We start from the raw sequence: 25,562 nt of genomic DNA on the forward strand, positions 1-25,562 counted from the left end.
GTTCCATTTATGTTTCGTTACGTCATCGTTTTCGAGGTGTAGCTATACAGGATTTGATAATACGATGCGATCCTTAAAGAAAAGGAAAAAAGGTTATATTAATGTCCGCAACCGCGGCTGAAATAAAAAAATGTTTTTTTTTATTTTCATTTTGAAGCTGCTTTAGATTTTTGTTGAAACACTTTTATCGGGTACAAAATTATTTGGCGTCGGGGTAGGTAAAGATGACCCTGAATTTTTATTGAACAAAAGAGGTATGTCACTTGTTTTTTTTTAAATATTTTTACAAACTCTATTCCTTGGTAAAAGTGATCTGTCGACTTAAATAATTAAAAGTTCAATAACCTTACCCTTATCCTGATATATTTTTTGTCTTTGGTTATTTTGGATTTTTTTTGTGTGGGTTTGGAACCTACTTAATGATTTTTTATTTGAAATGTTGGTAGAATCGGTCAGTGTCCAGCGTTATGAACATAAATGCTTTTTATTATTATTATTAACACGGGAAATTCAAATTGAATCGTTGCTTTGGTTAGTTAGGAATTTTATTCTAATTTGTTCTACTTGCGGGTTTATAAAATTAAGAAAAGGGGGATATTTATTAAAAAATACCCTACCAAGGCAGGGTTGACTTACGGGTTGGATAGTTTTCTTTATATATTTTTTTAAATATTATATTCTGCTTTAGTATAGTTCTGCTGTGTATATGTATAAGGAATATGTATTATTTATTTGTTATTTAACAAGAACAAACAAAAAATTAGAAAATCATATTTAATTTCCTTAAACAGCAAAATGTATTCTTTAACTGGTTAATAATTTATAGTCAGGAAACATTTCTAAATTACTTTAAAGTAATCTAAATTATTTTGCTTACCCACTTAAATGTATTTAAGTTACTTTGGGCGACCCATGTTTTTAGTAAGCAATCAGCGGTAAGCTAAATATTTAAATTTAGTTTGATGAGATCAAAATCAAAGTGCTTAGGTGCAAACAAACAATTATATATGTCTATAAAATAATTATTTAAACAAATACTTTTATTCTTATTGTATTATCAATGCTCACTTTTAGCTTCAGGCGGAGCTTCAGTGAATCTCCAAACCAACCACGCGCTTGCATTCGTTTTTCCTAATGAATAATAATATAAATAATAACAAGTCTTTATTTATATATCTATAAACAATAAGAAATAAAACGTAAGTAAAGGCGACTCCTGCAAATCGTGTTTTTTGCTCCGCAGGTGGTCGGCAACATCAGGGGCGCGGACGCGGGCATCTACCTCCTAAACTCTCAAATGGACAAGGCGCACGCGAGCGCGCAACCGAGCAGCCCGTACCCGGGTCTCGGACAGCCTCCGCCCTACGGCGGCATGCTGTCGCCCCAACACCACCACAGCTCGTGCGACGAAGACCAGATCCGTTGCAGTTGCGGTTTTTCCGCCGTCGTCAACCGGCGATTGGCCTACGGTAGCGGCCTCTTCTACGAAGACGAGATGGAGATCACCGGCATCGCCGAGGACCCCGGCAAACGGAAGAAACAGTCGCTGGTGTCGTATCTGGCCGCGTCGAACTGCATCAAGGCGGACAGCGGCGTCGATCGCGATCAGCTCGACGCTCTGCCGCACAACTTGCTCGATTTGATCAGGGAGCAGTTGGTTTTCGTGCCGAGTACCGCGAACGCCCTGTCGAGGGCCGCGCGCTACGTGCGTCAGAGCAAGGTCGGCATCTATTCGAACGTCATGCACATTCTCGAGTATTCGGACAGTAACGAGGTCGCCGCGATCGCGTTGGAGCAGAGCAGAAATCTGCTCGAGAATCTGGGCATGTGCAAGGTGTAAGCACAGCACAGCGATAATATTATCGGGCTCTGATAAATGCGTGCGGTACGTTTAAACTACTTTATTGGGCTCAAGTTAAATCTTACATTCCAATAATTTAAGGGTTAATTCTAAAACATGTATAAAAACCATTTGAAAAGGGTTGTTAATAAATATTTTAAATATACGCCAATTGATTTTGTCGAAATTTGATAGTGTTGTTTGTTGTGACAAGAAGCTCATTTAGGAATAATTAAATTAAAATTATGCAGTGCAGAGGTATCCGATCGAATATTCTTAAGAAAAAAAGCCCCCCACCCCCCTTGACTTCTGTACCAATTTTAATTTTGTTTTCAAATTATGCAAGAGAAATTGTTGGGTTTCATTTTCGAGAAGAAAAAAATACACTTTCTCTACACATTAAACTGCCAAATTTCAAGGAATCTGGATAAAAGTTATTAAAGATTTTAAGAAATACCCGACTAGAATTTGTTGAAAATTAGTAGGTATCGTCTTATTATATATATATATATATATATATATATATATATATATATATATATATATATATATATATATATATATATATATATATATATATATATATATATATATATATATATATATATATATATATATATATATATATATATATATATATATATATATATATATATATATATATATATATATATATATATATATAAAGCAAGATTGAAAACTATGCATTTCCAGACCCATGTTAATATGAAAAAGTTTCGTGTAGAATAAAATTCTTCGAACGACACTTTCGAACTGAGTTTCATCCCAAAAGCCTTATCCCAGATGTATAATTATTAATTCCGGTTCTAAGAAAATTGAAATTGCTTTCGAAATTTGTTTGACTTTTAAAATTAAACGATATTTGTCTATTTCACGCCATTTCATATTTTGGATATATTCCTTTTATAGTGCAAAATGAGTGTAAATTAGTTTTGAGAGCTCTACGTAAGAATTTAATTGCTTATATCGGGCAACGCCGCTCGCCATTCAGTCACTCGTAGTACACGCTAGAGGCACTGTCGTCGCGTTCTATAAAACTACGTTTTGAATTCCGTTTGACTTGTGTTATTTTTCTTTGTTTTGCGGTGGTTTCAGATTATTTTCGGTTCACTGTACTGGAATACTTCTTAAAACACGATGATTAGTAGTATTATCATTCAGAGTGTTATTATTTTTTCTTGTGGGAATTGCAAAAATGCCACTTTTATCAAACACTCCAAAAAACTAAACACAAATATATACCTATTGTTGTGCATTTTTTTAGATAATCTACCACGTAAGGTTAAAAGCGACCGATATTTATTCTCTCATTCCATGGTGACTCACCTATTGTTTACATTTTTAAAACATAATCGGGTCACAGTTAATATTGCCAACAATGTAAACTGTTTAAATAGTAAGTTTTTGGGAATCCAAAGAGAAAATACAAAAAGGACTTTTTATAGGTGTCATGCTTACCATATTTTAATTTAATATTTTAATAAACTTATTTGCTTATTGCTCATTGCTTACATATATTTAAAAAAACACATTCGTACTAGAAGGAGAGGAAATTATGGATTCTAGTTCGTAGCACGACTTTTCTGGAAATGACTTACATATTTTAAAAAGGAAATGGCCACATACTTAAAAATGAAAATACTTTAATACTTCTAATAATTTCAACTTTCAACGCTTTCAAATTTTTATTTTGTTTGGAATTGGAGGTTCGGACGCTGCCAAACTAAGGAAATTCAAAGATATTAATTTTTCCAAGAACCACGATAGCCGGCGAAGAATTTTGTTTCTCTATCGTTTAGTTTACATGCACGCTACAGAATCAGTTTTAAATGCGTAAATGTTGACGTGCAAAACGTAAAAGTCGATTATTTCGCAATCGGTACATTTGAACTACCGCGTGACACGCACCTTTTTGTCCAGATCGAGACGGAGAAGTGTTCTAAATCGACGGGCGTGCACCGGTGGCCGTTCCTGCGCGCCCCCGGACCGCAGTGCAATCAGGACATCGTGAGGGTGATGAAATCGCTGCAGCCGCTGCTGCAGGACGCAATCCAAAAGAAGTGTCAGACGAGGCTGTGGGAGGCGCCGTCCGCCGTCAAGGGACCGTTGACGTGGCGCCAGTTTCACCGGCTCGCCGGTCGAGGTAACTTGTCTTTTTTTGAGGGGGGCGGAGCTTCGAAAACTAATCGATCGCCGCCGTGTAGGTACCGACGATAGGTGCGAACCCCAACCCATACCTTCCGTCATCGTCGGCCACGACAAGGATTGGCTGTGTCTCTCGCCCTACGCGCTTCAACACTGGGAAAGTCTCCTGCTCGAACCGTATTCGTATTGCAGGGACGTCGCTTATATCGTTGTCGCGCCCGAGAACGACGCCATCTTGCCGCGGGTCAAGACGTTTTTTAAGGTAACAACTCTGGTTAATAACGACTCGTGATATAAAGTTTCGCATATCAAATCACGTACTTGTTTCATATAATTTTCCAACCGCACTTGTGTCTATGTCAAGTTTGAGAGAACAAAACAGTAGACTTATATGTATAACGGGTTCCGTAGAATAATTTCTTAATGAAGCTAACTTTGTCTTAAATAATAGAGGAAGAAGAAAAGCCGACCGACTTTTTCTAGATTCTCTATGTTGGTTGATACTTGAAGTTCTGGAATTATAATTTATCAGCAAAGTTTACGCAAATAGTCCGAACCTTAACGAAAGTTTGACTACAAATCCTATCACGTTTATATTTTATGGGGCATAATCTCTTCCAAAAATCCCTGATTCTTCTTCTTCTAAAAATATTCATATTTATCTGAAGAGTCCATTTTTTATATGTTTTTTAAAACTGCTTAAATTTTCGCTTTTGCAAAGAAAATATTTATAATAAAATTACCACAAAACATAGACACGTGCCAAACTTTTTGGTAATGATCAGTTAATAACGGATTAAGTGTTTGAAACTAGGTTCAGACTCAGGTGTAAACAAAAATTTAAGGTCAAGGTGTCAAAAATTGTTATTGTTAAAATCGGGCATTATCACACCTATAAAAGAAATGTTGGTTTAAAAAAGGGACAGTGTTAATGAAACATGTCACTTTGCTCGCATATATGTGTGAAGGTCCTAGTAAGCAGTTTGTTTTCTAAAGCCCATTACCAAATCTGCTTTCGCTACTCAATTAGAAATCAGCAGCGCCAAAAAGAATCCCATCCTTGTTTGATTTAATGACGTTTTAAATTTTGAGCCGACAATAACTCTCCCTCCCTCCCTCGGGTTTAGTCTTGTTCAGCTATTTTATTTCACCGTCACAACATTTTTTACTTCGTTTTTTAGATCTCTGTTAAATCAAACGGATTCGGTCTCGTTCCAATTTGTGTGTCTGTGTGCGTTTGAGTTAACCTCCTTAAAAATTCCTTTCATAGGTCTGATAATGTCCATGTGGGCTAAGCACTTGTCACGTTTTGAAAATAATAATTTTTGAGACCAGTGGAGTGTGTTTGAATCTTTATAGTGTTGTGAAGTGACAGGTCTCTTCGACTACATATACACCAGTAGCGCACGCTTCAAACATCCCAAAAAGTTTGAAAATAATGTGAAAACTAACCTATAATATTTCGATCGGTGCTGACCCAATGCTTCTGCGCAGGAATTGTCGACCGCCTACGAGATTTGCAAGTTGGGACGACACAGTCCCATCACCAAGGTGCTTCGGGACGGTATCCTGCGGGTGGGCAAGAAAGCGAAAGAAAAAATCGGCAACGAGCCTGTCGAGGAGTGGTTCACGCTGCTCGGCGACGGAGAGACCAGCGACATGCTCAAACTGTACGCGCAGGTCTGCAAACACCATCTGGCGCCGTACCTGCAGCAAGTGCCAATGGATAAGACGTTGCTGGACCCGCCCGTCGACGCCACCGACAAACCGGCGCCGAGTCCCATGCCGCCGCCGAGCACGCCCGATCCCAACCCTAATTCCCAGTCTTCGACGCCGGACAAGGCGCCGTCCACGCCCAAAAGCGACCACGGTAACGCGCATGACTGACCTTATTTCTTTCGTGTTCTGGTTCATTTGAACTACCGTTTGTACTTTTTGCAATTCAAGTTGAACTTATTATTGAGGAACCTTAAAGTTAAATAATTCAGAAAGTGATGTAGTTCCAGTTAAACTATATATAAAAACTTTTGTTGGAACGGCCAATACTTCAAACTGCCCCAATAATAATACATATAACTACTAGATATATAGAGGGTCTGCCTAATTCTGATAATACAGCAACTATAAAAAAAATTGGGAAGGTTTTTCCGGCTTCCACTAAATCTTCAGGCCAAAGGAGTTGAAGGTGTGGATATCAGCTGTTGGTGGATGAAATGTAGAGGCATACGCAGAAGATCTTTCCCATCTCTACGAAAATACAGTCACTTAAAGCGCATCAATTTTTACCGTGTTATCCAGTGCAATCTTGAGGGGATACTAAACAAGGATACATAAAAATCACAATCGAAAATAGACGCCGCACAGTATGTTACGTCGACCATTGACCGAATGTGATTTTGAATATTCTTTACTTCGTCTGGGAATCTAGATTTAATAAGGAGAAGGGGCCTATAGAAATATATTATACATTTACAGTTCTTGAGAAAGGCACTTAAACTCACTGTTTTACGAATATAAATTTTTGTTAAATATTAATGTCCTCCTCTAAAATTTTTATATTTACGTATTTTTTTAAACTGGTGAAGCATACAAAAAATTTGTCGGGGTTTATAGTTTGCTTTCCCTCAAAATAATACAGAGTAGAATATATTTTAATAAAAATCTAAAAAGTTATCTCCTCATAGGTGCCCATTCGAGACATATTTGCCTTTAAGTATGACTCTTTGCTTGCCATTGACTGTACAAAAAAAATTGTTCAAAATTTTTGTGTATTTTCGTACATGCCTATTAAAATCTAAGATGGCAGACCCATTTTAAAAAATTTTCAAAACCGATACGTCTGTAGACTTTTTTTTAATATATACATCATCGCGATAAAACTATAGTCATAAGTAATAAACTCATTATAAAATTTCATAAAAAACTGACTGTGTTTTTTTTTTAAAGAATTAAACCAAATAAAATGCCAATATTGTTTTATAGTCTTAACTTATTGTATTGCCGGTTGTCGCTAGATTTGATAGAATTTTGTGTTGGTGTAATAAGTTAATGAAGTTAGAACGTGTTCTGCGTGATTTGAACTAAATTTTTCGTGCAACAAAATTCCTTTTTTTAAATGTGATTAATAGAATTATATAATTAATTAATAATTAATTCTTTTTAATATTCTCGTAATATTTATTATTCACAATTCCACCACACTTACGCTAAGTTATAATATAACCACCTAATATCTGAAGCTAAAAAGTAACTTCATTATTTTCTCATTGTTTTTAAAACATCACGTCATTAAGTTTAAAATGTTGCATGTATTTATGCAGTTAATTTCCACAAAAACATTACGTATTATATTAAAAACTGAAAAAAATGTTCATAGCTTTCCCAAAAAGTATTACAAGAAGCTAAGAAACATTTTTAAATAATTACGTGGCGCTAAACGGTCGATTTGCAGCCATATGCGCTCCGGTACATTTGAACTACCGCGTCGCGTCTCGGTTTTCCATTGTAACTGAAGGATGTTTCTACATCGTTTATAGAAGGCGACGGTATGAAAGACACTACGTTACCCAGCAACAGCCTTAGCGACATGTCCCACGACGAAGACGATCGTGATCCGCCTTGTATAGTCGTGTACCTTGTCGAACCGTTCACGCTTGGCTCCGACCAGCCGGAACTTCAGAGGCTCGCGGTGCTGGCCTTGTTACGTTGCTTCCAAAGCGTGCTGGCCGCGGTGCCCGACGCCATCAAGAGCAACATCAGCGTACAGGTAAAGGAGAACTCTAAATGTACAGACTCCCCTTGTTCTTATTTCGGTCGTCGTAGATCATTTCTCTGGAGAGCATAGTCGAATTGAACAAAGCTAGAGACCGGATGAGACACAGCGACCACATGAGGGCGCTGGCGTTGAACATTTTCGCGCAGTGCAGACGATTGCTGATTCACTCAAACAACGTCAAGTCGTTGACGGGTTTCGGTACCGCCGCCACCGCCGATTTGTTCTTGAAAAGCAAAGACGTGAGTATTCGTAAATGGACCCTTCGCCGGCGTCCGCCTACATGTCGAGTTTGGGTCGCAGGAGAAGAACCGCGCCCCTTACAAGCTGTTTACGCCTCCGTACGTGCTGGCGCCGATGCGAGAGAAGGTCGAGGCGGTAGAGGCATTCGGTAAAGGCACTCAGGACCAGGCCTCGGTGCTTTACCTCAGTTACTGCCTATCGGAAGACCAGAGTTGGCTGTTGGCCGTCTGCACGGACGAGCGGGGCGAGATATTCGAAACGGTGACGATTAACATTGACATCCCTAACCGCAGCAGGAGGAAAAAGGCCTCCGCCAGACGTATAGGGTTGGAAAAACTCATGACGTTCATCCTCGGCGTGATGTCGCAGAGCGTCAGACCGTGGCGCCTGGTAGTGGGGAGGCTCGGCCGCATAGGTACGTCTCGTTAATGTTAGTGCCTCGTTTCCCCTTCTATGTTCAACATCGCTGATGAAGGAGCTAATAAATAAATATACACAAAAATTACAATTATTCGTTAATAATAATTGTTTTTTTTATCGGTTTATATGTTTACTTTCGCCTTTATTTTAAATTTATTCTCTGCCTTTCTTGAAAGTTTACAACTTCTTTCCGATTAATCTTTAATACGGAATTTTTATCGTTTACCTTTTTATTTTAGGCGCTATTAATTGGTTTATTATTTATTTATTTATTATGCTTTATTATTTAATTGTTATGCTTTCTTTGTATACTTTTCTCAACGTATTACAGCTGATTTCTAATCTGTAACTGAGGATATTATTATTATTTGTTTACTTTCCACTTTATTGGTATAACATTTCTTAAAATTCCTTCTCCCCTCTTATTGGTTTTGTTTATTTAATTGTTTTTATCACTTATTTGTAATCGTCATTTTAGTTACCGACACAATGTCGGTTTCTTCCTTATCACCAGGATTAACTCGAACGTGTCCTTTCTGAATAAACACCAAAGTTTTGAAGTTTATTTAATTTTTCTTTATCAAAACTGGCAGTAGTTAATTACATGTAAATGTAACAGTAAGACTACAGAAAAGAAAAGGAGTCATTTTATTTCGGTAAAAAGCAAGTCAGCATTATGTTTTTGTTCAAAAACATTACATTTATAGATTATTCTCTTGAGTTATTGAGAATTCTTAAATTAATTTTAGGTACATTAAAATGGATATGCTTTATAAGATCATAGTTGTATTTTTTTACTATAATATACATATACTGTTTAAGTAACCAAAACCGTTTTATTACATAACATCATAAACGGATATATATTGTATTTCATCGGGTACAGATATCTTAAAAATTGTTTTACACTTTTTCGATCAGTACAATTCAATGCCGAACGGTTCCATACATTACCGGCACCTCCCGGCAAGTCAAGAGACTTGTGAGTTATGCTTGTGATGTTAATGAAATGGTTAAACGTCAAGTCTTTAACTTCAACTCCGTTTAAGGTCACGGCGAATTGAAAGGTTGGAGCTGGCTGCTGAGCAAAAAGAACCTGCTAAAAGCGTCACGACAACTGAAAGAGATCTGCAACCAATGCTCGATGATGTATCCGAGTTCGGTGCCGTGTATCCTGTCGGCCTGCCTCGTCAGCCTTGAACCGGACTCGGTTCTGAGACTGATGCCGGACCAGTTCACGCCCGACGAACGTTTCAGCCAAGTGAGCGTCAACTCTCAGCTGTCGACGCCCGAAGACGTGTCCTGCACTCATATTCTGGTGTTCCCGACCAGCGCCACCACTCAGTCGTCGCAGACCGCCTTCCAGGTAAGTAGCGTCCCTTTAGCGACCAGCGCTCGTTAGTGGCGGCTTCTGATCGATAGATCCGTCACCTCCAAACCGCTGGCATAGAAAAACGACCCGATTTAAATACAGTAGGAGGTCATCTTATTGACCACGTCGAGACAGTCGAGTCGGACATTGTTTTTTTCTCTTGGAAATCGCCGCCAAAAATGTAATTTCGCAGGAACAGCACATCAGCGCGGATCTCGGCGATGACGAGCTCTTCAAAGCGTTCGATGACGACATGGCCGACGGCATCGACGGCATGAACGACTTCAACGACATTTTCTCCTCGTGGACCGACATGGGCGGCGGCCAATCTCCCACGGGCAGCCCGCGCCGCGAAGATGCTGGACCCAACAGTCCGGGCTGCGGCATGATGGGCGGACGCGAGGGCACGCCCCTCATGGGCGGAGTCCAGAAGAACGGCGAGCCAAGCGAAGAGGTAAGCCTATCGCGCTGTTGTACTCGACACTCCTTAGTACATTTGTACTATTGGTATTCTACCTCTAACTGGAGATACTAGACAACAAAATATGATGACGGCTGGTTTCGGAGATCGTTCAAAGTTTCAAATTTAGTCTGAATTTTTTTGTTAATTGAGAAAGTTTTTATAGTATAATAATAAAAATTTCCAGCTCGGTTGAAAATAAAGAAAACTTCAAATCAAATATTGACATTGTCCACCATCTACCTCAAAATATGTTATAATAAGCTCCATTAAATGTCCGAGAATAAAACAGAACTTCTCTATCATTTCTAGGGGTATTTACGGCTCCTTGTATTTTCTGCCCCAACTAATGCAGAAATTAGCTTCTTCGGGGTATACTAAATGTTGCATATTGAAAAGTCCAGAGGGTTAAAATCTGGACTCCTTGCTGATCAAGCACGGCCAATCCATTTTCTATTTTCCTATGGTAGTCGCTAATTGTCTATATAGAGATTTTTTTTCTATATTGGAATTACTTTCCAATAATGCGTCGTAATGTGGCGCAATGTGTGCTTTGCCCCAGTTCGTTTGAACTACTCGCAAGTTAAAGCCCTACGTTTTGCTCAGGTGGGCGTGGTGCTGCAACAGCCCCTCGCGCTGGGGTACCTGGTTTCGACGGCACCCACCGGAAAAATGCCGCGCTGGTTTTGGGCCAGTTGTCCCCATTTGGAGGGCGTGTGCCCCGCCTTCCTGAAGAACGCCTTGCACCTTCACAGTCCCAACATACAGCAGAGCTCTGACGATCTGTTCCAGCAGTCGGCGCAGGTCACCAGTCACCCTCTCGACTCTCAATACACCACGGACGTGTTGAGGTTTGTTAGCGCCCCCTACCCGCGGATCCCGTTTCTAACCTCATATTTGTGGTTACAGATACGTTTTGGAGGGGTACAACGCCCTCTCCTGGTTGGCACTCGACTCAAACACCAAAGATCGGCTCTCTTGTTTGCCGGTGCACATGCAGGTGCTGGTTCAGCTGTACCATACGGCCTCCGCCCTCTTGTAAAGACCCGCGTGTGTTCGGTTGGCAGTCGCGATTCATCGGGTGTTACGTGATAATTTTTTATCGCTCTGACGAGGTAAAATTTGAACGCGGGTACAAAGAGTTTTCGAAACAAATATCCAAACAAAAAAAATACTCAGAACGAGCGAGATGATATTTTTTTAAAACGATCGACCGCGATATCGCGCTCTGTAAATAGGAAAAAAAGATTCGTTTTTTTATCGTAGTTGATTTTTATTGTACAAAAGATAAAGGAAGCGAAAAATTGTGATATTATGATAATTTATTTAGTCGTAAACAGAGAGGGAGAATAGGTCGCCGAACCGCGGTAGTTTGCGTGTATATTTTAAACTGCCAAAATACAATGGTGTAGACGCAGCGTTTTGCAAGAGGGACGGATCCGCACCCCCTCCCCCCGACGCCGCTTCGCACGGGTTGTTATGTTTCTGTTGTTGTTTACGTTTTTACAATTCTAAACGAGAGTGTGAGTGCGAGAATGAGGGACGTAATCTTGACCCTGTTAGAGGCTTTCGTGTAGTAATTTATTTGTTTTTTTTTTTTTTTTTTCGTTGATGTATGTGTATATACAAAACTTGTACAAACCGAAAGAGAAACGATTAAACGACAGAGATGCCGATAGACTGATTATAGGCGAAAACATATTGACCATGTTGGTTTAGCGAACGGCATCCATTTTAGCCCCTTTCCCACCGGCCGCAGCACTGTACTTACCGCATTTTTAGCCCCGCCCTCTCCCCCGGTGATTGGTATGCTGGTCGCAATTTTTGGTGATCCAACATGTTTTTTTTTCTGACCGAAAGGCAGTAATGTGTATTTTGTCCACGGTTTTTGAGGTAAAAGTTTTAAAATGTCAGAGATAGACGTGCAATTGGTCGATTTTTGACATAAACAAACCTGTTCTACTTTTTGTTTAACAAAATATCCTTTGAATTTTTAATATTTTTAAATACTTATACTTTTTTATTTTATCTACGTGTTTTTAAGTCAATAAGTTAACCGTTCCGGCACCGTCAACAAAGATTCATTTCAAGTTGAATATGGTCCTAATGTGTGGTTTTTACATTTTCTTTTTCAAAAATTTTAATTAACTTTTTAATATGATAATAATATTAAATGGTCTTTATTAATCAAAAATATAAGTAAATATAAAAAATCAAAAATAGAATTCAAAAAAGGAAAAAACACATATAACAAAAGAAAAAATTAACGAAATGCCGACGCCGACATTTGTTTGACTTCAAGATTTAGGTTACAATTGATTTAATTTCAAATTACTTATTTCAAACAGTTTAATTTGTCATTTCCCATACTTGTTTTACGTCAATAAGTTAAAAATGTCCAAAGTAGTACAAGAAAAACGACTCTTCTGGTGCCATTTGCAAAACCAAACCTTTCAATAAAATGTTGTATTTTTTATTTCAAAAATTGAGGATTTGGCTTGGCCGCACTCGAATTTTTACTGTTGTCGGACAGAGAACGATGTTGTTGGAACGGTTCCAAAAATTATCGCCAATTTATATTCATAAAAATACCGATTTTTGTATCGAATCAAGGGGCGCGTTATTCTAACTCGTTTTTGCCAAAGAGTAGAGGTTTCGAGAGGTTCAGAGATGTAATAAGTATAATTATATTATATATATACCGTCGGTAACTTAGAACAATTTGTACATAAGATTTGAACTATTAAATTTTAAAAAAAAGGAAAGAAAACGCCGAAGCGTTGCATACAACGCGTTAAGTATATATAGTAGACCAGATTAGCGGGGCTCAGCGGCCCCGCCAAATGTATAAACGATTAAAAAAATATATATACATTTATATAAATGTTAATCGCTTAGTGGGTAATGTTTTAATTTTGACGAAACGGAACAAAAAACCGATTTGTAAATTACCGGGGCCAAGATTTTAACACGTATCTTAGTAGGAAAAAATAGGAGAGGCCTGCACACACACACACATACATACACGACCCCTTGTTACCCATACCTTAGCGCATAAAAGTTGTATTAAGCGTTCGTTTTAAATTTGATTTTTTTTTCTTCTAGACATTTGTAAAATTTTCCCTTCCCCCTGTTATTCTGCTAAAGGCATTATTACAAGGAAGGGAATAGAGGGTTGAGGGAGGGGTTGTAAGAAGGCATCAAAATGCACCAGAGCTCAGAAAAAAATCAAACTTAAAACGAAGGCGTAACACGTTGTTTTATGTAAATAAGGACGGATGCATTTATGTTTTATTTTTCCCGTATTTCGTTATCTCGAAAAATGTCATTTCTATGTATCGTGTTTTTGTTTTCGATTAATTGATGTCGTTGTACTTCCACGTTCTACCAATTTCGACGCTGTGATTTCGTTCTCGCGCCCCTCCCCCGTTTCACCCCTTAACGTGGTTAAGGCGAAAAAATCACTTTGTCTTTCTCCCCCCCCCCTTACTTTGTATTTTTTTTATATGTATAATTTATATACTTATTTAAACGACATTTGCATATTATATATTTTTCTTAACTGGACAGGTTTTAGGATTGTTGTTTTTAGTAAGTGTTTCTTTTTAAACGAGCAAAACGCGCGTTCCCTCCCCCGAGAGCGCCCAACCTTTGTAAATAAATAGTTTATTGTTGTAAGGATGATATGTCAATTTTAGGGAATTGGGGAAATATTAACTAGTTAAATAAATTTGTAAATATTTTATTGACATTAGTTGATTTAGTGAAATACACATGAAATGTTAATAACTTTATAAATAATTATATACATATAAATTAGGTATTATTAATAAACCTGCTCTACGAGTAATAAATAAAATGGTTTCATTTTCAATCTAAGTTCAATAACGGTTCGTTTCAACTACTCCCAAAATCCTGGGAGGGCTAAACGTGGGGACGTAACATGAATGACAGCAAAGCGGATCACGACTTGCTCTTAAAATTGTACTGTACTGCCATCGGTCCCGTTCCAGTTTTAAAAATAAATCTCCCATAATGTCAAATTTTTTGAAATTTTTTTTTGAAAATGACTTGGAATCTTTTATCCAACTTAGGTGCCGGAAAAGCTGTTTGCTATTTTTTTTATATGTATTAGTTGCTTTTAAGCGGCAATTTACAATTTTTTTACTACTCGTTTTTAAATTTACCCAAAAATATATCACTTGTCGAACATGAAACAACTAAACCAACTCATGCTCAACCTACATCAACATCTTAAACTACTACGAAAGTATGAAATGTATCTGCTTGTTATTCGTCAATACTATCGACAAATGTATCTGGTACATTTGAACTATTTTCAGTCTTTCCTCGTTAAAAGTCGACAAGGGAGCGTGTGCGACACTAAGCGTTCAAGTCATCGGCCGATAGCCTGGTTCGACCCTTTACTATACTAAAGTTTTGGCTTCTTTACACATTAAGATTAAAAATAAATAATGTCGGGCATATCATTATAAACTAATCAGATTCTCAACCGCGCCCTCTGCCTTCTCTTTCTGTTGATGCCGCCACAAATTTAAATCTTTGAGTACAGGCCTACCGTAGGAATTGTGCAGCTCCCTGAACGTGATACTAATCTTGGGCGCTGACGCAGTTGAAGTGCTAGGTGGTTCGGACCACCGTTGTGTATCATCTAAACGACCTGTTTTAGTTTTTTGAACCAAATCTAAATGAGGATAAGGTTACTAGATTGCTTGTATGGGTGGTGTTTTGGGTGGGCCAAACTTACCAGAATTCGACGACCTCATACTGTGCGATCTCTGGTGGGGATTATTGTCCGGCTTGTTAAATGGATTGTGCCTGGTCCTTGGAGGAGGTACAGGAGAGTTTTGAGCTACTGGTACATTAATCGGAGTTTCTAGAACCACATAAAACGTACTGTGACCGCTTTCATAGCTGTCAATGTTATGCCTCATCATCAGCACAGATTAACAAAAACTTTGTCCCAGTTTTAGTTAAAAAAAATTATGAAACAAACTGTCAGTTAAAAAAACTGATAACAGCCGTATCAAACGATAAATTAACACCAAATATTCTTATCAGTTTGAAAGGAATATAGCCTCCCTAATCTATATTATCCGTTTATCGCGTCACACTTGGCTTGAGGAACAGCACTTTTACTTACCTTCAATATCGTCTAATTGTCTCTGTAACTCGGCCACCATTAATTTCATGTAATCATAACTTGAACATGCTAAAGCTTTCATCCACTGTTCCATAGACTCTTGACTTTCGGCGCCCAAAATATAACTTCTGTTGTTGGTTCCATGAAATTCAATTTTAAAACAAAACTGCTCCTCGTCCTCACATAATTCTACAAAGTATTACGCAGTTCGCTGATTTTCAGATCGTCCTAGCCCAACACTAACCTATTGTACATCCTTCAAGAATGATTACTCCCAGCGGTTCTTTATCTCCCTTCTTTTCAAAGTAAAATAGTAAGTTGCCCTTCAAAATGAAATAGCGCTTTTGGAAATTCTTGTTTACTTCGCCCCTTTTGTTTAAATAACCTTCTTTGTCGACTGGCGTCGCCGAAACTGCAAAAGCGCACAAATTCTTTTCGTTTATTTTCATTGTTAATCTAAAATTGTTACGAGCTCCATTTGATTTTATCCATGAATAAACTTTTTACAGTTTCTTCTTACCAATTAAAGGGAACGAGAACACGAAAATAAAAGAAGAAATACGTCGTGTATCACCACAGACTAGACAAAAAAGGGGGTGTGGATCGTTGTTAATTTAAATGTTTAGTTAACCAAAGCGTTTTAACTATGGAGTACTATGCTGTTGTTGGGAACCGAGCGTGTTTTATTTTCGTATTGGGTTAAATTATTTCTAGAATTCAAAATTCGTGAGTGTTTAAGTTTGATTAAGGATATTTCATCGTGTATAAATATTTATATACCGACCGATTTCATTTGACGTTCATCGTTGCTAGGCTATGTAAAAGTAATCCTTTGCTTTCTATTAATTACATCGATATTTCTATCACCGCGAAAAATGACCGAAGTCGCCGAGGGCGTTTTTCAAGCCGAACAAGTGTCGTACGCGGCATATAATTTCGAAAATACAGCGTTAGAATTGGCACGTTCTCAATGGCCAAACTACAATGACCAACACTACCTGAGGGGCTGCAAATGGTCGCCTGATGGCACATGCCTATTGACGGCGGTTAGGGGCGCCGGTATGCACGTTATGGAGCTGCCCAGCGATCTTTACTCTGGCGATAGCGTCCTAACTAGTCGACCAATCGGAGCCCTAAATCCAGCCGTCAGTGTTCCCGAAGCTGGCCTTATTTATGATTACTCCTGGTACCCTGGTATGAACAGCGGCAATGCAGCTACCTGTTGGTAAGTTCAACGTTAAAGAAATTTGTTCTTTTCTTCAAAAACTCCTAAATTACGCTCATTATTTTGTTGCTAAATTTCAATTCAATTATTAAATCTGAATTTGGAATGGTCATAAACATTGAAACTTAGGTTTGAATAATAATAATAATTTATCGATGTTAACAACCGCAGGTCTTACATAAGTGAATATTACATATACAGTGCGTCCAATGGGATAGCATGGCGATGTCAGAAACCATAGGAGATACAAGGTTAAATTAGAAACGTTATAAAAAATTTTAGGGGAAACTTAAATCTGTGCACAAACTGATTCCAGTGTGAATCGAGTTTGAGAAATTTGAGAAAATTTGAAAAGTTCAATTTTCTTCTTGTCTGCACAGCCCAAAATACTTCCAACATAATTTTGGCTAGGGCAATGGAACACTTTTCAGAAGAATATGATGACATAAAGGGAAGCAATTTTTTCATTTGTCTTGGAGATACACCATATACACATTGCTGTATTGAATATTTTTATTATTAGATAGAACATATAATATGCTTTTAAAAATTATATTGAAAAATAATAAAAAAATGTTACTTTACTTTTTTTCTTTCATATTCAGGCCGAAAAATTTTGGCGCTGCCCTCGTATCATCATTCATGTTTTTGTTATTTACGTTTTCCCGAATTTCTCAGAAATGATTTAGGTTGGAATCATTTTTGAGTGCAGATTTAGGATTCTCATAAAACTCTTTTAAAATTTCGTAATCTCTGATCCTGTATTTTCTAGGGTTGCGGATATCGCCATGCTATCCCATATTTATATTTAGCAAACTGTATATAACTATAAAATAAAATTAATCTGGACCCCCATTTAGCAGAGTAACTAAAGTAAACCACTTTATTGCAAAATTGCCTTTTTGGCAATTCTCTAATGGTATAAGGCAACAAATTAAAAAACTTTAGCCCATAGTTGGGTTATAAAAACTGGTTATTGCAGCTGGCTTTCGAGTGGCCACAGTGGCCCTATTCAGCTGTGGGATGCATTTACTGGCGATTTGCGTTGCACCTATAGAGGTTACAACAGCGTGGACGAAGTGGAAGCTGCCATGAGTGTGTCGTTTTCGGCGGACGGACAGAGTGTTTTTTGTGGATACAAGAAAAATGTTAAAATTTTTGGCACTAGTCGACCGGGTCGTGAATTTCTTGAATACCCAGTGTCCCATCAGGTGTCGTGCATAGCCACCAGTCAAGCCCAGCCTGGGGTTGTTGGCATAGGTTAGTAGTAAAAGTTTCTCTATTAGTCAGGTATACCATTCAATTTGTTGTTGTAGGTACAGTAAAAGGATCAATTGAGTTGGTCTCTCAAAGCGACGGATCTTTCAGGCACTTATGCAAGTTAACAGGTCACAAAGGGGGTATAACGACCATGGCATTTTCGCTGGACGGTTTTAGGTTATACAGCGGCGCGAGGAAAGACAAAGAGCTCATTTGTTGGGATCTACGTGTAAGAATTCTATCAACAATCATTTTTTAAAGGAAATTATTTGCTTTTTTTTGAAAATCTTCGACTGACGGGCGATGATTTTAAGGTACCCGGTAGGCCAATGTTCGTGCTGCCCAGGGAGTGCAACACAAATCAAAAAATTTACATCGACCTGTCCATTGACGGGCAGTGGCTCGTGTCCGGAGGTACGGACGGTAAAGTACAAGTTTGGAACGTTTCTGAACAAAGTTATCCTACGGTTCATATGCAGGTATTTGATTTTGGCTTTAGTATCGTAGCACTTTTTTGGTAGTCCGTCTTTGAGGAAGTGCCCCTCTTGTAGGTCTTGTTTTGTTTAAAAAGATGAATGCTGAGGGGTAAACCGCTACCCGAAATTGCTTGCACTCTGAAGATGAACCCTAGAGTTTTTGATACTGGGGGTGAAAAATGCCCTCCGTTGTTTTTTGTCACTTTCCTTGAGTTATGTGCGTTTCCAAAAAGTTGAAATGCAAAAAAAAGATATCTTGAAAATGACGCGTGACGAACGGGGCGTGGTTAAACTAAAAAGTGGGTAAAAGTGCGTAGAGCAAAGAAGGTGGTAGAAGGTGTATCTAGATCGATGCAAGCACCATAAGAGGCGTGGTCCATTTAAAGTCAATGGGGATGGGTATGATTTCCTTACTTCATTTCATCAGTCTTTTTATCACTCTCTCAAATTGCTAAATGCTAAGGCAATTTATTCTCAAAATAATTAAGAACTAAAAGTTCAGATTTTCACGAAATTATATATTTTGACATGACAATTGTTTCGACAACACCGTGTCTTTATCAAAACAAAAAACATTTGTTAAAGACACGGTGTTGTCGAAACAATTGTCATGTCATAATATATAATTTCGTGAAAATCTGAACTTTTAGTTCTTAATTATTTTGATAAATGGATTTTCATCAAGTAAAAGCCTCCTCAGTTCAATTTATTCTCCCCTGACTCACGCTTGATATTTATTGTTATTACTTTTTTACTATTTATTATTATTGTTATTGTCTTACGACGTCAATTAAAGGGGAAGGTTTTTTTGGTACTCGGTATTTCAGTCACGCGGTTTACCCCTCGGATGTTATAGCAAACGGGACGGGGTCCACGTTTGCCCCACAAAAGTCCGCAAAAGTGAGAACCCCCGTTAATCGACCACTGTTTCGTGTGTACTCCGATATGTTTTTTTTGTAAAGCTAGCGATGATATTTACAGGCAGTTTGGGTCATCCTGTCACGTAGTTGTATCGTGACCCGGGACCAACTAAATCGAGGACTATTAATTTTCTTATTTCCGCATAAAATCACTTAAATTATTTATAAAGCGTACGTAAATAGGACTCGATGACTATATTTCCCATATCGGTAAATGTTCGTTCCGACCTTTGGCTCAAAATTTCTTACGATCGGCCGGTTTACAGATGAGTTTGCACAGCGACAGCTGTAACGGGGTGAGTTTGCACCCGTACCGTCCGGTATTGGCGACCGCCAGCGGCCAACATCACGCCCTTGATCCGTTGCACCACTCCCGTACTGCTCTGGTGTACGAGAACGCCCTCTGCATGTGGTGGGTGGGCGCGCAACAGGAAGATCCCGATCTACTTGCCGCCATCATTAAACAGGCTACCAATTCTTAAGGTTCCCGTCGTTTAGTAAATGATATGCTGTTCGCGTGCTCTTGTATTCGATTTTTAAATAAATTGGTTTTGTAATATTGTCTCTATTTTAATTTATTTAGAAAAATTGCTTATCTAGTGCCTTTAGGCACCATAGGCGTGGCCAAAGCAGAGGATACTCAAGGGGCGTGGCTTAAATTCAGGACGCCCATTAAGGGAAGTGGCTCCCAATGATGTGTGTAAATGACGCTGCACGACTAATATGAAATATTGTTGACATCATTCCTTGGTGTTTAAATGGCCCCGTTTTCATTCATTGTAAGAGGGTGCACAAGGGTTAAATTTGGGCACTTTGAATTTTTAAGATCCGACATAAGTGCAGTGTTTATAGTACTTTTTCTATTTTTATTTATTTAGAAAAAAGAAAAAACGTGGCTTCGTTGAACCTTATAGGCGTGGCCAAAAGAAAGGACACTCCTAACATACACTTCAGGCGCTTAAATATGGGACACCTATTTAGAATCGTGGCTACTTCCAAACTACTTCTACAAACAAATAATATTGTTAGATCATTCCCTGATGTTTATAAAACCATTTTTTTCTTGTTAATTGTTGTTTACAAAGAAAATATTTGGCTAGAAGGGCTTTCAATTATATACATCTCCAATATTTTATATTGAGCATTGCGAAACAAAGTTAACTTAAACGGATTTTTAATCTTTCAGTTTTTACAATTAGGTTACAGCTACTGTGCTTTTTACATTTAATACATATTTACTCGTTACGCAACAACAGTTTTCAGCTATTACGCAAGGGTAGTGTCAACTTGGGCACTCTGACGTCATTGCAATATTTCGTTTACAAAAAAGGACGAAGACGGAAAATATTTGATCCGTTTTTGACGGTCCGTGATGGATACGGACCACAAAGAGTACACATCTGTCATTTGCTTGTTGCTTATTCATCTGTCAAAAGTTATTTATTTGCCGGTGGATCCGCGTTTCGTTTTGATTATTTAAACACAAGCAATTTCTTGTAATTGTTCGCGCATTTAGTGTCTGTTGTGTGTATCGAAAAAAGTTTGTGGAATCAGGTAACCTTTATTTTCGAATGTTTTACACGTTACTGAGTATAATCGCGATCAAAGCGATAAATATCAAACACCAGGGCTCGGGACTTTTGCACGAGCGATCCTTGTCCAGGGAGCTCGCCTGTTCGGCGCTTCTAAATTCCCCAGTCCTGGTAGCGTAAGCTATAGCGTACGCCACGTAATTTTGCTCGTGCAGGCTGTTAAAGAGGTGAGCCATTGGACCTAGAAAGGAACATATTTGTATTTTTATTTTCCTGACAACGGTTTCAATACCGTTTGCGTATACGAGCACATCGGTGCCCGCGTGTGTAACTTCGTCGGTGTAGACGAGCGCTTGCTGAGAATAATCAAAATCCGCGGTGTTGTTGTGAGACGGATCTTGTCTGACGGCAGTGTTATTTTCTACAGTAAATTGGTAGTTATTTGGTCCACCTGTACCATATATAAGGCTAGTAAAAGGTCGATTGTCCATAGCTGAATTAGTATAAGCTAGAAATAAATTTAACTTGAGATAAATAATTAAACAACTCTCGAGGTTTACATAGAACTCCCGCTTCTCTATCTGGATACCCTGTGATCACCATGGAATGCGAATGATCACTAGTCACAATAATAAGAGTTTCCTCCTCCTTAGTTATCTCCAAAGCTTTTCCTACTGCATCGCTAAGACTCGCTGTCTCCCCCAACGCTTTCCTTGCGTGACCTCTGTGATGCGCCTGATCTATCATCCCACCTTCCACCTAGAAGAACGCATTACCACAAACAACATTCTTTTTTTACTTCCATCTACCATGAGTAGGTAGCCGTTTTCATTCTTCTCTAGCAGTCTTATCGCTTTCTCTGTCATGTTCGTGAGCGAGGGCATTCCCTGAGGTCCCCTGTCCCGTTCGTAGTCGTGTTTCAAATGTCCATTCGCGAACACACCTAAAACAAAATTTTTCCCTAGAGCGCAGGACCACGCGACGATTTGGCAACGCGGTCCTCATTTACCCAAGGTATATTCAGCGTTCAAATCGAGATTTTCCAAGTCGGCATTGTTGTGGAGCACCTGATACGTCACGTTGCGAGTTTTTTTCTCGTCAGCCCAGTCGTCGATCAGATTTCTGCCGTCTCTGCTGTAACACGACCACGTGTCGATCGGATCGGCATCCGAATCGGTCACGTCCGATTGGAGGCATTGCTTCCCGCCTCCCATGATTACCTAAAATTTACGCGGAACATGAAAATCGTCTGGAATGGAAACAATCATTGCCGACGTTGATGTTTTTGCCCGGATAATCTTCGACCAATTGACGAGCTATGTCTTTGCACGCTCTCGAATTTTCCGGCACGGTGCTTTCGCATTCCCATTTCCTGTTCGGCGTGTGCGCGTACAAGGCACTCGGTGTCGCGTGCGTCACTCTGGTCGTCGTCACGAACCCTGATTGGGCAAACGGCCGTCTCAGAAAAAAGAAGAATGTTCGCGCCGGTTGCTTGATTATTTACCGGTAGATTTTGCTGCCTCGAGGGCCCACGTGATGATACTGTCCAGCTGCGCGGACTTGACCAGCGACGCGGGGCAGTTTTCGAATTCCACGGTGGCGTCGACGCCGGAAGTTTTGTGGTTGGCCTTGACGCCGCTAAAGATGGCCGTCGCGGTACTGCAGGAATCTGGCACTAGCTTGTTCGCCGAATAAACTTTCAGTATGCCGACGTTTGTGAATTTTTCCCACGCTAGATACCCCTGCTCGCCTTTGGAGTATATCCGAGAGGCGGTGATGGTTGTCAGCCCCATGCCGTCGCCGACGAACAGAATTACATTTTTCGCCGGACGTTCGATGGTTTTTCTCTTAAGGGAACTTAATAATTCTTGACGGGCCACATTTCGCCAGTAGTCCGCGCCTGTAACATTCGTCACAAATCACAGAATAAACATTTTATATTCCGTGTCGCGCCTCGTACTACTTTCCGTGGTCTTTGAAGCAAAAGTTGCCAACATTATTTAAGAGGCAGTTGACTTGACATATCGAAAGACGAAGTACTTCTTTATTGTACAGTAAAATAGCGAACCTAACCTTATTTTCTCGCACCAGAAGCATGATGTACTTTTTAGAAATTTAATTGGCCAAGATTAGTTTCTAGAATATACAAACCTTCTTTAACGCAGAAAACAGTACACGACAAGCAAGAAAACAAAATGAAAATGCGAAGGTGCATGTCTACCAGCAACGCCGTTAAAATAACATGCCGTGTCACCGCGAAACGTTTTGTTTAGAATTTAAATGGTTAAAAGTTATCTTTGTGGCTGTTGAAAATTATATGTGCGCCAGCTGATCCGATAGTAATAAACTAATAAAACGTCGACAGTGAATAGTTCGTAAATGAAGTGCAGGACCGCATTTAGGGGAATTTTAATTATATCAAAGTTGGAACGTTTATCGTCGAAAACTGGGACGTCGTAATTGTAGAGCGGAGCTGCTCTGATTACCGTGACCTTGCGTTTGTTCTGGCTACGTAATGGGGGCTGGCCTAAGCCCCGCCGTTTTCTCTGCCTTCCATGTCGCCTCCCTAATTTGATATACTCTAAATTTCGAGTCGGCGGCTTCAGCCGTTTTATGGGGGGAAGAAAAATACAGACATTGTTGGGTCACATATATTAAAATTCACGACGCTCTCGAATTTTAATTTACGACCGCCGCTGAGGCAGTGGCGTGCGCGAAAAAAAAGTTGATTAGATTTTTGGACATTTATTTCACCGTTTTAATTGTTTCGGTAGTTAATAATTCTTCGGTATGTTTAACCTAATAATGTAGGCGTCTACGTTAAGTAATGTCTTTTATTGACATTAACGTAAAAAAATAATCAATCTTCCATGACAATAACATACACGCCGCAGCTGCGTCCAGGGTCGAATGAAGGTCGAGGTACGCGATTGGGGGTGTGGAAAAATTATTCCTTTTCCGTGTTTGCGAATAAATTGTGAGCGGATCTGGCGGGACGCCGTCATGTGGCGGATAATCCAACCTTTAATTTGCCAGTTAAAATACCACGAACTCTTGGGGCGCGAGTGATGTCATCGACGGGGAATGAAACACGGGTGCCATTTTCTTTAAACGACTTGTATTTCCGCCGTTCTTTAACTTTACATCGAATTGTATAATATTAAAAAACACTTACGACAACGTATTAAAATAAAACTAACACAGTCTATTTCGTTTTGCATGTAAATAATTTGTGTACACATTATTTGACTCGTTTTTTTATTTCGTTAATTTGTCAGTCTTTTTGCGCGTTTATTACTCGTTTCCTGGAAGGGAGGGGGCAGTTTCGTGGGAGGCGGCACAACATCCTACAGATCTGAGGAGGGCAGGTAAAAGACATCCAAAACATGTACTCTTACTGGAGAACATCTAACATTTAATTTTTGGCGTGGATTAATACTGTGTGAGCTTTCGTTCCGGTCGTCATCAACTCGGACCTGCGTTTCTGGGAGACAAACTCGGAGAGCAGGCCGCTCGTCTGGGTCGTGGTGGTCGTCGTCGTCGTAGCCGAATCGCCTGACCGCCGTTTTTTCCTGCCGCAGAACCATTTGAACGGCGGCAGCAGGCTGCAACGACACCGCCTGAATATACAGGGTGCGCGTGCGGTCGACGCCAAAATTAAAATGAGGGAAAGTGTGTAGCAGATACAAATAGAGACAAGCAGGAAACAAACGCTTAAAAAAGAAAAAGAAAAGAAAAATATAACAAAAAAAGGAACGTTAATGAAGCCGAAAAATATTAAATAAGTAGAAAATAGATATATACATATAAATTAAGTTAACACAGTTGGGAAGTAATTAAGTTCAGACATAGGAAATTTACACCAGGACATGCTTCGCTAAAATAGTAATATATTTAATCAAAAGAAGCAAGAAAATTAACAGTGTATGTTAAATACAATACCAAAGGTAAAGTAAAAGAGAGCAAAAGCTAATATTCAAAATAAAATAACATGAGAAATGTGAGCTCAAATTAAAAATAGGATAAGCTTATCAGCGATAAAATAAAATGTAAAAACCAAATTCTTGACATTTGGCGAAAGCGCAACAATCGAATTTTAGATAATCCAAAGGAAAGATAGATTAAACAATGATAAACTAACCAAAAAGAGAGCTAAACTTGGAGCAATATAAAAAAAAAACGGTTCTTGACCTTTTGTGAAAGCGCAATGATTGAGAATTTTTAAACAATCTATGAAAATCGGATAAGGTATTTTTGGCGAAGTATCAGCGACTGCGAATTTATAGATAGTTGATTATATAAGATTAGCAAACAACGGTGAGTTAGAAATAATTAAAAATAGTATATTATGCGACAAGTGCGGTAAACAGCATTTGACTCACGAGTTTATTTGACACTAGCGGAGCGAGTGTTTAATAAACGAGTGACTTAAAAAGTTTACCGAACTTGCTGCATACTATACTTTTTCTACTCCCGTCTGTAAAATACCTAATTACACACCGATCTAGCGTGCGGAAAGCGTCACTTTACCACGCCAGTTTCATTTCCCACGTATCCGAGCCACTTCGGACATTTCCGGGATTTTACCGCACGGGTTTGGGAGCAATCGGAATGTTTCGGAGATATTTCCCACGCTTTGTTTTGACGTTTGTCAATTCTGACAGTCATGTAAGCAACACTTCCCGTAAACTTTTTAAGTCACTTGTTTATTA

The 25,562-nt window shown here is 39.0% G+C and overlaps 6 protein-coding genes across 15 annotated transcripts in view; 3 read left to right on the forward strand and 3 right to left on the reverse strand.

Moving 5' to 3' along the window:
* Positions 1–11,321, forward strand: part of LOC132700219 (mediator of RNA polymerase II transcription subunit 13) — a 68,473-nt gene extending 57,152 nt beyond the window's left edge. For all 4 annotated transcript variants that reach the window (XM_060667428.1, XM_060667429.1, XM_060667430.1 and 1 more), the window contains 11 exons: positions 1,244–1,834; positions 3,782–4,004; positions 4,066–4,268; positions 5,501–5,876; positions 7,543–7,772; positions 7,829–8,020; positions 8,082–8,436; positions 9,491–9,807; positions 10,007–10,267; positions 10,880–11,124; positions 11,183–11,321. In XM_060667428.1, the coding sequence (XP_060523411.1) occupies positions 1,244–1,834; positions 3,782–4,004; positions 4,066–4,268; positions 5,501–5,876; positions 7,543–7,772; positions 7,829–8,020; positions 8,082–8,436; positions 9,491–9,807; positions 10,007–10,267; positions 10,880–11,124; positions 11,183–11,315 (3,126 nt within the window). In that variant the 3' untranslated portion in view covers positions 11,316–11,321. The remainder of the gene's footprint in view (positions 1–1,243; positions 1,835–3,781; positions 4,005–4,065; positions 4,269–5,500; positions 5,877–7,542; positions 7,773–7,828; positions 8,021–8,081; positions 8,437–9,490; positions 9,808–10,006; positions 10,268–10,879; positions 11,125–11,182) is intronic.
* A 6-nt stretch (positions 11,322–11,327) lies between these two features.
* Positions 11,328–15,946, reverse strand: LOC132700220 (sesquipedalian-1). 2 transcript variants are annotated; one of them, XM_060667432.1, is made up of 4 exons: positions 15,682–15,946; positions 15,438–15,626; positions 15,042–15,170; positions 11,328–14,978 (listed from the first exon to the last, which is right to left on the reverse strand). In XM_060667432.1, exons 1-4 carry the CDS (start codon positions 15,884–15,886, stop codon positions 14,764–14,766), a joined length of 738 nt encoding a protein of 245 aa, XP_060523415.1. In that variant the 5' UTR covers positions 15,887–15,946; the 3' UTR covers positions 11,328–14,763. The 2 variants fall into 2 exon arrangements, with proteins under 2 accessions (XP_060523415.1, XP_060523416.1); XM_060667433.1 differs by having other exon boundaries at positions 14,751–14,945.
* A 134-nt stretch (positions 15,947–16,080) lies between these two features.
* On the forward strand, positions 16,081–19,877 carry LOC132699944 (telomerase Cajal body protein 1 homolog). Of its 3 annotated transcripts, none has more exons than XR_009618579.1 (6): positions 16,081–16,662; positions 17,645–17,922; positions 17,979–18,151; positions 18,237–18,401; positions 19,380–19,528; positions 19,585–19,725. XR_009618579.1 is itself a non-coding variant. In XM_060666943.1 (6 exons), the coding sequence occupies exons 1-6, from the start codon at positions 16,313–16,315 to the stop codon at positions 19,798–19,800; spliced, it is 1,125 nt and encodes a 374-aa protein (XP_060522926.1). In that variant the 5' UTR covers positions 16,081–16,312; the 3' UTR covers positions 19,801–19,877. The 3 variants fall into 3 exon arrangements, 2 of the variants coding, with proteins under 2 accessions (XP_060522926.1, XP_060522925.1); XM_060666943.1 differs by lacking the exon at positions 19,380–19,528 and having other exon boundaries at positions 17,979–18,042; positions 18,100–18,151; positions 19,585–19,877; XM_060666942.1 differs by lacking the exon at positions 19,380–19,528 and having other exon boundaries at positions 19,585–19,877.
* An 852-nt stretch (positions 19,878–20,729) lies between these two features.
* Positions 20,730–25,562, forward strand: part of LOC132699334 (probable methylthioribulose-1-phosphate dehydratase) — a 106,266-nt gene continuing 101,433 nt past the window's right edge. Inside the window, exon 1 of one of the 3 annotated variants that reach the window (XM_060665984.1) lies at positions 20,730–20,872. The gene's annotated coding sequence lies outside the window, so the exon portion shown is untranslated. The remainder of the gene's footprint in view (positions 20,873–25,562) is intronic. The other 2 variants (XM_060665986.1, XM_060665983.1) reach the window with 2 other exon arrangements.
* On the reverse strand, positions 20,879–23,177 carry LOC132699332 (alkaline phosphatase-like). The gene is made up of 8 exons (XM_060665979.1): positions 23,002–23,177; positions 22,355–22,750; positions 22,126–22,289; positions 21,860–22,070; positions 21,660–21,793; positions 21,411–21,609; positions 21,143–21,358; positions 20,879–21,091 (listed from the first exon to the last, which is right to left on the reverse strand). Exons 1-8 carry the CDS (start codon positions 23,063–23,065, stop codon positions 20,895–20,897), a joined length of 1,581 nt encoding a protein of 526 aa, XP_060521962.1. The 5' UTR covers positions 23,066–23,177; the 3' UTR covers positions 20,879–20,894.
* LOC132699333 (cardioacceleratory peptide receptor-like) overlaps positions 23,856–25,562 on the reverse strand; it is a 99,403-nt gene continuing 97,696 nt past the window's right edge. Inside the window, exon 9 of one of the 2 annotated variants that reach the window (XM_060665982.1) lies at positions 23,856–24,455. In XM_060665982.1, the coding sequence (XP_060521965.1) occupies positions 24,266–24,455 (190 nt within the window). In that variant the 3' untranslated portion in view covers positions 23,856–24,265. The remainder of the gene's footprint in view (positions 24,456–25,562) is intronic. The other variant, XM_060665981.1, reaches the window with a different exon arrangement.

The sequence above is a fragment of the Cylas formicarius genome, unplaced genomic scaffold (genome assembly GCF_029955315.1).
Source record: "Cylas formicarius isolate icCylForm1 unplaced genomic scaffold, icCylForm1.1 PGA_scaffold_3__17_contigs__length_32017465, whole genome shotgun sequence".
Classification (NCBI taxonomy): domain Eukaryota; kingdom Metazoa; phylum Arthropoda; class Insecta; order Coleoptera; family Brentidae; genus Cylas; species Cylas formicarius.